General features: G+C 46.5%; 1 protein-coding gene across 7 annotated transcripts in view; it reads left to right on the forward strand.

Moving 5' to 3' along the window:
- PLS3 (plastin 3) overlaps nt 1-13,756 on the forward strand; it is a 49,565-nt gene that overhangs the window by 18,368 nt on the left and 17,441 nt on the right. For 5 of the 7 annotated variants that reach the window (XM_027465194.3, XM_027465196.3, XM_027465195.3 and 2 more), the window contains one exon: nt 10,507-10,593. In XM_027465194.3, the coding sequence (XP_027320995.1) occupies nt 10,527-10,593 (67 nt within the window). In that variant the 5' untranslated portion in view covers nt 10,507-10,526. Of the gene's footprint in view, nt 1-406; nt 487-563; nt 693-10,506; nt 10,594-13,756 lie in introns of those variants that run through there. The other 2 variants (XM_013096691.5, XM_038184151.2) reach the window with 2 other exon arrangements.

Genomic DNA, 13,756 nt, shown 5'->3' on the forward strand with positions numbered 1-13,756 from the left:
TTTATATTTTCTTCATATACAAATATATAAGAAAAATATATAAGGAAAATGATTTGCTTACCTAAAAGCTTTATAAAAAGCTTTATACCTTTGTATAAATTATATGCATACATTTAATATATACACATATGTATATAAGAGGTACATATATGTATGTGTGTATATACTTATATGTATGTATAAAATACAATATTTTGCTTACCTAAAAGCTTCATATCTTAGTGCCTTCTGCTCCCAGGTGCCGGGCACTAAAGGAACAAAAAGCCAGGTAGGGGCAGGGGGTGCCCCCCTTCCTTCCTGCGTGTTTCTGGGATGCTCCGTGCCACCCTGTGGATCTCGGGCAGCGCCTGCCCACAGCGCAGGGCAAGCGCCCATTGGGCGGCGGGTGGGCGGGCGGCAGCAGTGCTGGGCTTCCAGCTCCGTGCTGTGGGCGTGGGAGACGCTGCCGCGCTCGCATGAGTTGCTGCTGCCGGGAGAGGAGGCGAGGTAAGGGAGGCTCGCTGCGGGCTGGCGCCAGAGCTGCGCTGCTGCTTGGGCACCTGGCTGCCGAGCCGCCAGCACACGCCGGGAGCTTGCTGTCCTGCGACTGCTTGTGTTGCTTTTCTTTAGTGGTTTATCCTCTGCAAAATGTATAGCGACTGCTAGTGCTGTAGCGGATAAAATAGTTCTAGTTGGAATCAAGAAGATGAATTGTGAGTTTTAATCTGATCTAAAATCATTATTTATCTGTGTACCTGGCTGAACTGCACGTGTGAACAGAGCAGAGGTGCTGTGACAGACTTTGCATCGAGGAGTATTTTGTTTCTGAGCGAGTGCTGAGGGTGTGTCTTCCCAGAAATCTCTGTCTGGGGCACGTCTTTCCCAGCCGTAGTCTGCACCAGGCTTTGAAACAACAAAACTGCTTAAACTTGCATGTTAGCCTTAAATATTTAAACGTTTGTCTCGCAGAAAGTGAGGAGCTTTGAATACTTTGGGGAAATTGCTGTTGGCTGCTGGCTTTGGTGGCTACCTAACTTCCAGGAGAGGCTGGGCTCTGGGCTGCTGAGCTCAGACGGGAAGTGGCATGTGGCATTGCAGGTTGGCAGCAGTTTGTTTCCAAACTGACGAGTTTATCTCGCCTGCTATGTGTTCTGGCAGACCGTCTGTGCTTGATGCTGGAAGCTGGGACTGACCGTCTCCAAATGCTGACTAAAATACTTCTGTACCCCAAGCACACGAGCATGCTAAGTACCTTTTGGAAAGCTGAATTCTTTATGGTGGGAAAATGTGGACTTAACATATTGGAAAATCTTTGCCTGTAAAACACATCTAGAGTTGCTTCTTCATTACCTGGTTTTGTTTATAATGAATGTGTTGCTCTGAGGTATCATTAAGCTTGATTTTACTCTTACCTGGCATTTCTTCTACAAAACACTTGGCTGTGAGGAGTGACTTTGTCAGCTGGAGGACTGTCCCATCCTCCTGAAGGTGGGGTGAGGCCAGGAGCTGATTCCCCTCCACCTCTGTCCTGCGTGCGCTGGGTGCTGCCAGGGCTGCTGGACCCAGGGAGGAGGTGGCAGAGCCACGCATGGGGACCAAGAGAGAAATCAGTGCTGGGTACATCTTGGAGAGCCTGCCTGGCTGTGAGATCTGCTAATCTGGGTGCGTTTTACAGAGATGAGTGCTTGTCCAAAATCCAAGAGCAGAGCTAGCCTGATCTGAGTACAGGTGTGTGACTGGTGAGTTTGGTACCTTTGCTCCCTCTCTCTCCTCCCTGTAGTAATTTACATTTTAGAGGAGAAGCGTAGGGAACATCCTGCTGGCAGAGTAAACTGAATTTCACTATCATGGCAACCTCCTGGGAGGCAAAGAGAACAGTTCTCTTCTGCTCTTCCAGGCTTTTCACATTAATCCTTGAGATTAATGTTTCTGCTTTTGTTAAGGGTAGATAGGATCTTCAGCATCTACTCTAGAGAAAATAAGCATTGAATTTACAGTTTTTTTCTACTTCCAAAAGCCACTAGAACAGCTATACAGCAAAGCTGATTTATTACAGTCTAGCATTGTTTCTTGCTATGAATCAAATTACTTTGACTTGTTTCCCTTTCTCCCAAGTACTTTTAAAACAAGATTATGAGTAGCAGGGGAAGGATGGAAAAAGATTTTTCTCATTTTATCAGCAGCTCTTTCTAGTAAGAGATCACTTAGGCAAAATTCCTGGTGTGTTTTTTTGTTTTGATTTTTTTTGAGACTTTTGAAACAAACATAGCCCCATGTTCAAGCTATGGTTTGTAGTTTCAGCATTTGCTGTCATGTTTCTCTGAATGTTCATTATCTGCCCAATGGGCAGCAGTCTCTGGGCTGCTGGGATTTCAGTCCTGGCTGTGCAGTCTCAGGACAGCTGTTTACTTCAAAGCTGATAAAACAGTCTGCAAAATCGCTTGACCATGGCTGTACCTTTTGAAAGACTGCACAAAACCCACCCTCTCAAAATTAATTGCTGCAACTCCCTATTGTCCAGTTCACCGGGGATCAGCAACGTCACACTGGGTGTTTGGCTTGCGGAAGCTTGTTTGCTGGCATGGAATAAGCAGTGACTGTGCTGTGATTTAATTTAGGGATTGGGTTGATTTCTTTGCCTGGACAGGCAGGAAGCCTAACAGGCAGACTGAGTAACACTTCTTTTAATCATGGAATATTTTTTTATCAGCAACTTCACCTGCCAAGCAAAAGTGCTGCCTGGGAATGGAAGCTGTAGTGGCTGTTACCTACCAAATGCGGGAGATGCTCCTGTGTCATTTAGCTTTTGGGGGCTGAGGACCCCAGTTTGGGGGTCTGTGATGCTGCAATGGCCCTTGGTAAAAGCAGGGACCTGGTACAGAAATCATATGATGGCTCAGGCATCTGCTGTGACTTTTGAAAAGGAGGAAAGTCTTTGGGCCAGAGAGCAATGTCCAGCACAGTGCTCAGCGGACACATCCCTCATGCACAGTGGGGCTGGAGGTGCTGGGGGAATGGAGGAAGGTCTGGGCTGTGTGGCCATGACTCCCTTGTATTTGTGAAGAGCGTTATACAGCTGCTGTGGGCCAGGGCACAGCCCGAGGTCTGAGGCCAGCTTTGTAAGGAATTGAGCTGTGTTAGGGCTGAATATTGGGAAATGGAAGGATACATGCCTAAAGCATGTCAGGGGTAAACTGCAGGTCTCAGCAAGCAGATCCCATTCTTTTCTGAAAGGAAGTTTGCACTGATTCATCGTTGTGATTCTTATACCTCCTTGCTCATACAGGTGGGGAATCTGCTAGCTTTTCCACTGTTGCTCCGGGGGTCCCATCATAAAATGAGGGCTGCCTTATGTTTTGTTGTGCATGGGTGCTAAGAAGTGGGTCCTCAAAGTCTTTTATGGCCAAGAAACAGAATAGGCAGAAGGAAGTGTTTAATGCTCTGCTTTATTTGGTGAACTGCACAAGAATAAGGATTACTATGAGCATAAGAATTTCCTGAGAGGCTAGCATGACTATTCTGTGCCAGAGCCAGGAATTTAAAATAAAGCCTTCTGAGTCTCAGTCCATTAGCAGACATATGACCCCTGCCATCCCCTTTGCATTTAGGTTTGAATTCACTCTGATGAATTGTTCTTGCTTTTGCAAGTTCCAGGCAGAATGAGTTTTCTTTTCCTTTCCTGAGAGGCCTTGGAAGGATTACCTGTTTTGTGCTGTAATAACTAGTTATTGGGGAACATCATTCCACTTCCTCTGATGTGAACGTATCACTGAAATTCAAAAGCAAGTTAAACTGATCTAGTGGGCTACAGTCTTGAAAGTACACTAATCCTGGAGCAGCTGCTCTGCTGAAAACAGAGGTGTACCTAAGTGCAACGTTTTGGGGGAGCATTTGGCAAACAGGCTTTGAAGGACTGATGCCTCACTGGTGCCTCAGGCAGTTCTTTATCTGGTTTCTACTGTGCCCTGCAGATTCCAAATGCTCTGTAGATAACTGTAATGGACTTGAGGCAGCTGGCGTGCTTGTGGTGGGAGCTTGTGGTGTGGTGGGGGTGAGCAAAGGCAAGCCAGTGAGGTCTGGGAGGCAGCTGCTGTCCTTGAAAATGAACACGACCCCTGCATTGACCATCCTTCTGACCCACTTGGTCTTTCATGTCAGGAGCCTATAGGGAGGAGTGTAGGTCTGTGGGAAGCTTTGTGCTTCTCCCTTCCTTTGCAGTCCTAAACACAGTTTGAAGTGTCTGACAATCCAACCTCCTAGCAAATGCTGTCTCATGGAGTAAGCCTCCATTCATCGACCCTGCTCCAGGATTGCAGGTCACCCTTGGCATGCATCAGGCAGCTCAGGCTTGTAGTCCTTCAGGGCTGGAGGGATGGCCTCAAAGGCTGTGGAAGCTTTTTTTCTTCCCATGTGCAGCTGGAGCGGGGAGGTTGTGTTACTGACTTCTGCCCTCCCATCCAGCCTTTGGGCAGCTGGGTGTCTGAGCATCACCAGGTTCTTGCTGTCTTTCTGCTGGTCTGTATGCGATACACAGAAATTTGTGTACTCAAATCCATGCAAATTTCTGTGTTGTTTCCCCAGCTTTCAGTATTTCAGATGCTGTCCTGAAAGATGTGGCTTTCCTACTCCCTGGTCTTTTAGCAAGGGGCTAATTCCTATTTTGATGCTGTAAGTAGAAATTTATCATGCTGAATCTGGGTTACCTGTGGGTACCAGCTGCAGCTTGTTCTGGATCACGGTGCGAATGGTGCTGACCCTGTCTGGGCTTGGCTGCACTCTAGAAAGTCTGCTTTGCAGTGCTGGAGAGTCTGAGGCATGTGAATTGGCTGGTGGGCTCAGCAGTCATTTTTAAAAGGATTTAAGGGGATTGAAACTAGTGAATCTTGTTCTATCCTGCAGGGAGAGAAAAGACTTGGACCAGTTTGCAAAAACTGAAGGATCAGGCTGTCCAGGTTCAGGAAAACCAGCTTGCTCCAGTTGTTCCCTTACAGCTGGAGTGACTTGGCTTCTGTGCAACATGGGTCCCCACTGGGCATCTGCCCAGGCGCTGTGCAGAAAATTCTCTGGCATTATTCTTGCCAGATCTAGCTTGGATAAATTTGTTTTTTAACCTGGACCTGTTGGAGGAAAGTGTGTATCTGGAGGTGGGTGCCCCATAAACATGTCTCCAAATCCAGAGAGAGTTGCTGTTAAGCCAAGGGTGGTGCTGAACTCCAGAGTGCATCTCTGCTCCTGATGGATTTGACAGATTTTCCCTACAGTGGCAGGGAGTTGTGTAACAATGGGAGCGAAGTCTCTTCATCCGCTCCCAGATGAAAATAAACTTAGCGGGATGCATGTCTCTCCCAGCATGCCTGTTAGGGGAATTTGAAAGAATAAAAGCAGACCTGCTAAAGGGACACTTGCTGCTGTTGAGATGTACTAAACAGCACCCGGAGGTAAGCTTTGTGCAGAGGAGGGAAGAAGAGAGCCTTAGGGTGTCCCATGCAGCGGCAATTGCTGCCTGTGGTCTCTTGTACTTCTGCAATGCAGGGAGTGTCTGCACAGCAGCTGGTGGGGCACAGAACCAGGACAGACAAATCGAAAGGACTTGGTGTGCTGCGTGTGAAGGCAGCGTCCTGAGCAAGGTGCAGAACTGAGGGGTGGGAGGTAATCAATTAGAACAACTGGATGAGCTTAGATAAATTCAGTTATAAAATTGAATCTCCGTGGGGTTGCTTCTTGGTCTGTTAAGGTAAGTTGCTTGGTGCTATGCATGAATGAAGAGAGCTGTGTTCACAATAAAATAAAGCTGAGGGTGGGTATTTTGGCTGAAACTTCTTGCAAAATGAGCCAGGGGAACTGGGAACTGGGGTGAGGGAAGCGTAGGAATATGGATGGCCACACCATCCTCTGCTGCTGCAGCCCTGCCTGCAGAGCAGGGAGGAAGATGATGGTGAGCAACAGGAAGCCTGGGGGCCAGGTCCTACGTCAGCTGAGTCACCAGGATTGCCTCCAAATTAGTGAGGCTGCTGCATGTGCTGCAAGCCCAGAGGGTCTGGCACTTGCAGAGGGCTGCAGGGTGTACCCAGTGCCTGCCTGGCTGTCTGGTAGGTTATTCCTAAAGCAATCCTGATATTTGTTGGATTAGTGGTCAAAGGCATGCAAGTTTTGAAGTATTTTTAATTTGCTAATGCTGACTGACTTGCCTTCTCATGTCTGGAGCCTTTGTCACGAAGTGACAGCAAAACCACAGGTTCCTCTGAAAAGAGGAATATACATTGGGTGAGTCACTGTTCCAAGACAAGTCCTATCTCCTTTCTTCCTTTTTTTCCTGAAATTGGATGGAAAAAGGACATATTAATACCTTTTTGTTGACACTTTAATGTGTCTCTACATTTGCCTGTTGGAGTAAATAAACTGATAATCAGTCAGTTGTAAAGATATTAGAATGGGGTGGGGCAGGGAAAGACAGAGTGGCTCAGTTTTCAAACTAGTGCAGAGCTGCTAAAAAAGCAAATTCTTTCATTTGGATCAGAAGCAAATTCCAGCTCTGTTTCTGTTGGAAGTGCTTGACTTGCTGTCAGGAAATATTTGGTTGCTGTGTCTTTTTAAAATTGAATTAATCCTTCACCTTTTAAGATGTGCAAACTACTGTTTTGTGTTTTTTTTTTTTGTTTTGTTTTTTTTTTTTAATTATTTTCCTTCCCACCAATCCTCTGCACAGCCTGCAGTTTCCAATGCTTCCCTCCTGGGACTGTCTGGGGACCTTTTGCGTGGACAGGGTGTCTTAAGTTGCTGTCTGAGCTGTTAATCCACCCAGAAGTACTGGTGAGCTCCTGGAACTTGTGTCTGATGTCTGCACTGCAAGTGTGGAGTGCCAGAGTGGAGGCATGCCTCTGATGGAGCATCCTCACAGCTCATCTCCAGGTGGCTTACAGCTGTGAAAACACAGGGGCTGGGGCAACTTTATTTGACCTGCCAGTATTGCAGTTCTGTCTGGAGAGCAAATACAGTGACCCTGATGCGCTGGCTGTGGTGTGTTTAGAAGCTACAAAGCTTGTTTACACAGAAACTTGATACGGCTCCTATCTGGGAAGGGAGTTGATATTAGAAAACCTGAGATGCACTTAAAGCAGCTCTCATCTCCAGCAAAAAGTGGGGTCTTCAAAGCGCATAAATGGGCTGCACGCCTGCTGGCCGTGTGCTTCTGTGAAGCTGCTTTAATGCATCCCAGGAGCAGGGAGCCCCCCTTGCTCTTCTTTCCTGATGGAGGGATGCAGGCAGGAGTGAAGGGATGTTGAACAGGAATTACTTCCTTATACGCTCTGTTTCTGTGCACATTGACCTGAATGGGTCAATTGCACATTGAATGGGCCTTCTGTCACCAGGGTGTGTAATGAGCATGGGATCACTAGCTTCTGTCATCTTTTGTTGCTCTTTCTCTCTTCCTTCCTCTAAAATGGGTCTTTAAGCAGAGTTTGTCTCTGGCCATCATTGCGTGCCCTACAGAGGCTCTTCTCCCAGCAGAAGTCGATGGGACGTGGTGAGGCATGAGGGACGCGGTACTGGGTCTCCACCAGGACTTTGAGAGAGACAGCTGATGTGTGATCACTAGTGTAGTGTTATAAAAGGGCTTTTATGTCCGTGAAGACAAAGCCAATTGTTTAAAAATGTGTCTGAATGAAAAACACAATTCTGAATGCCCTTGACTCAGCTACTAAAAAAAAAAAAAATCAAACAAAAAAACAACTAAGCAACACACACAAAAAAATAAAATAAAATAAATCTGAAGAGCTCTCCAGCCCAGTGTGCCAAATGTAGGTGTAATCCTCTTCACTGGGAGAAAGCAAGGGGACCAACCAAAATGGAAAACCCACAAACCTCCATAAAATCCTTCTAGGAGCTTAACTGTCCCTGTCTACTTATAACTGTCTCCATCTCACTAACCTTTTCAAATACTGTTTTGTTATATCATAACACTTTCCCCTCCTCAGACAGTTATAATGAGATCAGGTGTCTGCTTTTTTTCTCTCTTGGTTCAAGTTCTCTCTTTCTCCTCTCAACTTGAGAAACAGAAAGAAGAAAGTGATATGAAAACAGAGGTAAATCTTTCATAGACTTGCTAAGATGAAAAATATAGAGACTGGATTTTTTTTTTTCCAGTGAAAACCCACACAAACAATGGTAGGGCGTATCCTGAGTGTGATAATTCTCTGATAGTCAGACAATGCAGCTTTAATAAAAAAACTCTCAGCTTACAGTGGTGTTAGCTTCTTGTTTTGGTGTTAAAGATGGTAGAGATAGACAGCAGCAAATTAAATTCCAATGAAATGGATAGGCAGTGATGTTTTTGGAAATCCATTTGAAGAGAAACCCTAACGGTTTGAAAATGAATTGGAGCAAACGAGGATTAGGAAAAAAGAATGAGTGAGGGTGGCTTGGCTGAATCTTTAGTATTATAGTTCAGCCTCTCCTGCCTGTCAGGTGATGCCATGTGTAGCCGAAACTGCTTTCAATCTCGATACCAGAGTGTTTCTGCCAGTTGTGAAATCCACCTTTGGTACCGTGCAGTGAACTTGCTCAGAGCTGACTTTGTTGCCAAGCAACTGCTTTATCCCCTGGAAAAAAAAAACAAACACCCAGGTTTTGGTTTTGGAGGCCCCAAGGACCAGGCTGGTTGGGTGCTGCAGAGGAGCTGGCTCGGTAACAGAGAAGGTCCCAGTCGGGTGGATTGGGCACCCAGCGAGAGGAGCAGCTGTAAAAATTTACCATGGTGTTGTTTTACTCTGTGAACCTGAACAAGCTTTGCAGCAATTCCTCCTTCTGTCCTGTTCTTGTAGTATGAACCCAAGGCTGAAGTCAGTTGTCTGGCTGTCAGTGGCTCTTGCTGACTGTTAAATACCTTGTCCTACCTGCTGGCAACTCTGCAGATGCTCGGAGCTGGGGTCTGATGTGCTCTCCTACATGGCTCTGCAGTGATGCAACTTCTTGTTGCCTTTCTCTGCTGGCACCTGTCAGTGCTGTTTTCCCAGGGTGCCACGCCTGCCCATCGCTCTCATCTCTAATGACTTCCCTCCTTCCAGACTGAATGAAGTATTACAGAAAATGAATATTTACAGCTATAGGCAAACTTGTGTTCTTAACCCAGCAAGTGCTCTTAGAGCAGCTGTGAGCTTCAGACAAGAGGCTTGCTAGTCAGAGCAGAGGTATTCATGAATCCAAGCCTGGGTTGTCGCATAAGCAGTGAGCCAGCCCGTTCAGGATCCTGTCTTCTGAAGGTCTGTAAACCTGAAATCAGCCTTCATCCTTTGCTCGCAGAGGTGTAGGCTGCTTCTGTTCCCATAGGCAGAGGAGGAAACCTTTTATTTTCCTGCTTTGTAGCTAACAAAGAGTTGGAAAATCTTGGGTTGCAAATCTCACTGGAAGTTGCATTGAGCCTGCCCAGATCCTCATTTTCAAAGACCCTTAGTTAGTCTGTAGCTAATGTGTGTACTGGAATGTGGGCACTGTTAGCAATGCCCATAGTTTTGCAGGAGACCGCTGCACAGGGTTTGTCCTGTTTGCATGTCCAATGAATCACTGCTCTCTCTTGTTTGTATCAGTCAAAGTGCCAACATCATCTGACGCTGCTGTCACAAAAGTCATAGGAAGGGAGCATGGGCAGGTCCCTGGTCTTTCGCCATCTTTCTGGTGATGCCTCTTCTCTGGGCTAGCAGGCTGCCACCTATCCAGTGCTTGGAAAGAAAGATTAGGATATACAGGGGCAGGAAATGCATGCCTCATCCTTTGCTTATTTAAACACCCTTGAAGCTGTGCTGATCTGATCAATGCAGCGTTTCGGCATGCTCATGGCTGGTGTGGGGCTGGTGTGGGGCTGTTGTTGGCTGTAGGGCACTCGCTTGCTTGCAGTGTTCCTGGCATGCCTGACTGAGGAGTGTGCATGGGGTCAGTGGCTGTGCAAACAGCCCCCGTTCCTTGCATACCATTGAGAGACTGACTCTGGGAAATCGGTGTTTATTCAAAGAGTTTTGTTGTAGAAAAGCAGATTTCCTCTTGGCAAACAATATCAGGTATACTATTTTGTGGAAAAAGACCTTTTTCAGCTACAGTTCAGAATCTTTATTTGGTTTAGGTAGTTGCACGCTGTCAGTGGGCAGATGGGCAGGCAGAGCATTCAGTATCTATTGTATTAATATTTTAATTATAGATACCTGTTCTGTCAAAGCTGTGGAAAATCCCTGGAGATATGAACTTTTCCCAAACTACAGCATGTACCTGTAGTGGGTGCCTTAATGTGTGCAGAATAACACAGCCTGTAAAATAAATATAGAGAGCTAAATATTAACAAAGCTAATGGGATTTCTGACTTGGTAAGGAGCACATTTCCCATCTTCCAAGTTTCACATCTGTTTTTCTCGGTGGAAAGATAAATGTGACTTTGAGAGGTACGGTGACCTTGTTACCGATTGTTACTGTACTGCTGTTCAAAACTGCGCGTGTTTGAATGCAGCTTGGTTTCACATAGCGTCCTTTTTCTCTCTTCAGGTGACCACTAAATTCATGAGATGGCCGTCACCACGCAAATCTCCAAAGATGAGCTGGAAGAACTCAAGGAGGCCTTTGCCAAAGTTGGTAAGTCGCAGTGAGAAGGTCACTTTTGTCCCTGTCTGCTGTATGTTTGAAGAGGACTTATCCCCGCCCCATGAAAAATGGTGCCAGCAGGACACAGGCAGTCGCCTTGTCTTGTGGTTGTCTTCATGCCCAGGAGTCCCTTAACAGTTTTGTTACTTCTGGCATGTCACTTCTAGCCAAGGAGCACATAGGAAAGGACATGGGCAGTGTGGCTGCCAGTGAGCGCTGGTGGATAGCATTGCCTTGGTGCTCCAGGTGGGCTTCTCTGGCTGCTGATGGTGGAAGAAATATCCCAGGAGGCATCGTGTTCCTTTGGCCCAGGCAGCACTTCAGGGCTTGCACAATGCTTGGTCCTCAGGGTGTTGGCTTTGGCAGTTGGGGCTTAGCTGTGCAGAGGGCAAATGTAGGCTCAACATTTCTGGTTTGTGCAGATGCATTTGAGGCACCACAGTTGGTGACCTTATAGGTGAAGCCTAATTAGTGGCCGCATACCTGGACATTATGGAGCAACTTGCGGTGATAATAAAATGCTTTGTGGCCACTGTGCACGTGCAGTGCCCTCTGGTGGCTCTGTTTCTCCCTGGGTCTCCCATCCGTCACAGCTGGTGATACTCGGTTGCCCAAGCTGCAACCTGCTGCCTCCGCCTGCCTCCCTGCTCCCCTATACTAGCATTGCACAAGCCCCTGGCAGGCTGCTTCAGGAAGCTTAAATGGGCAGAGGTGACATCATGGAGAAAACTTTTCTGCTGGTTTAGTTTCCTGATAGGGCTTATAGAAGGATCAGAAAAAGTCCAGGGAGGGGTGGGATGGGAGCAGGATGGTGACAGTGGGCTGAGGTCAGTGCCTGCAGCTGGGGAACCATGCCTGGGGCTGGCACTGGATGAGAACACATTGCACAAGTGGTCAGATCCGCCCCTGCTCATCTCCCTGGCTGCACATCCATGCTGCTTGAGCACTGGTTATTGCTCTGAATCAGTAGCTGCCTCGCATCTGAACAGAAGTTTCACTTGCTCTAAATTAAGAACGTGTAGGGGAAAAAGTAACTTTCAAAGGTAACCAATTCTCACAGAATAGCATTTGCTGTCAGGATATGAAGCAAGTTGTGTTTTAGGCAGTTCCCTCTCCTATCTTGCTCTTGTCCCAGACTTTTCTAGCAGGTGGAAGTCAGCTGGCACAGAGGCAGGTGAGTAACCATCCTGCTTCTAGCTGTGTAATGCACTTCTAATTGCAAACTTTGAGACATGGGTGTGGGCAGCTTGCTCTGTCCTTGGATAAATTTTAAATGATTCATTTGGCTGGATGGAGTGGCTTTTTGTCACTAGTGTGTAGGGAAATTATTGAGGTTAGGTTGGCTGTCTGCCGTTGCACTGAAAACAGTGGGAAACTCAAGTCCGATAGTAATTTGTTTCAAGAAACCAGCTTGTTCTGCTGTCCCTGTTCAGTTTACCAGTATAAAAGAAATGTCAAAACTTACGTATTAAAAAATGTGATAATTAGCCATTAGTATGTACCCACAAGTGTGATGAGATCTACTAGTTTTTTTTATCTGCCTTCTGTTTTGTGTGCTGTAGGCATGGCACAGTTCACAGACACTGCTGTGGGAGGGCCTGTGCCTGTCAAGAGCATTTTTAATGCTTTTGTTCCTTTAATTCTTGCCTAAAGGTGCCATCTTTGCCCTGGGCTATATAACTGCCTGGTAATGATGTGGCTGGCTTCCTCTGGGAACTTCTAATGGTGTCCCCAGTAAATGTGAAAAAACACTGGACTGAGGCTGCTGTGTAAAGCGAGATTTTTCTTCCACTTCAGAATCCAGCTACTTGGAAAACTTTGAATGCAATGAGGCATGGTTATAGTAAAACTCAGCTAGCTGGTTTCTTTGATGTCTTAAGAGAGATGTGGGGAGGGAGGAAGAAACACTTAATGGAGTGATTTCTGCTCACCAGGTGATGTGCAAGCTCCAGTACATGGCTGCGCTGGCTTCCTGGAGACCTGCTTTAATTCTCGTACGGGGCAAGTCACGGCTCTGGCCAGGAACGCTCCTACCACAACAGCTGTTGCTAGTGTAGATTCACAGGGCTTTGAGGATGTGCGTCTGATCAGTTGCTCTGTGTGCAGCTCGACTGGGTAGATCGTCAGCTTTCTAGTGTCAGAGGGTGTCCCTAAGGTCTGCTAATGTGTACTCTGTCACCTCTTGCTCTCTGTGCCTCTTGCAGGTATCCCCTCTCTCCCATGCATCTGGTATGCTGTTCTGACAGCAAAAGGCAAGTCCGTAGGCTACCTGCTGCTTGCTAGAAGCAGTCCAGTCCACAGATGAGAAACTGCAGTTTAAGGCTAGCAGTAAAGTCAGCTGCAGCTTGGGCAAGCAACGCCCAGCATCCAATAACCAGGTATTGCTGCTGAAAGTGAGGCAAGTGATAAACAGCAGGGGTGGAAGGAACATTTTAACATCTGACAAAAGTAATTATCAGAGGGGACATAATAACTATCTGTGCTTTATACAACCTGTGTTAGTGGGGTTAGCTGTTTGCTCCCAATCTCAGCTAACCTCTGAATTCATTCCACAGAACTGGTCGCTGCACTTGGCCAAACAGTGGCACTTCATAGAAGAGGTGTGGCAGAACAAAATCTGAAAACTTGCTCTGCTTATTTGTCTTCCTCCTCCTTGATCCTAATAGCAGCGATAAGCATCTTTTTCTGGAAACACTAAGTACTTAAAAACACAGCCCAGTTGAACACTTTGTTCGATGCTGCAAGGTAGTAAAACAATGCTCTGAAATGGTAGCTTAAGGCAAATAGGGATCTGTGGTCCTGCTGAGAGCATATGTCCTTAAAAGGAAATGTGTGGGTTACTTTCCCCTCTTGCATCCTGTTATTTAAGCTATTTTAAGGACTTGTCTGGAGGAAGCTGAGCCAGAGCTTGGAGCAGCTTTGGGGTTTTGTTTATTGCGGCTTTGCTGCGCCACCTGCATATGGGCAGAAGGTGGTGCCATATATCACGGCAGTGACCTTTTGCAGGTTTAGTATGCTGGCATGCATGCATCTTTCAGTGGAAATAGGAAACTTCAGATGTGCTGTAGTTTCCTTTCCATCAGGCAGATTATAATGAATCCAGGCTGTAGCTTGTCTGGTAAAACAATTTTACTTTCTTCCATTAGTAATTCTG

Source organism: Anas platyrhynchos, chromosome 10, assembly GCF_047663525.1.
Source record: "Anas platyrhynchos isolate ZD024472 breed Pekin duck chromosome 10, IASCAAS_PekinDuck_T2T, whole genome shotgun sequence".
Lineage (NCBI taxonomy): Eukaryota > Metazoa > Chordata > Aves > Anseriformes > Anatidae > Anas > Anas platyrhynchos.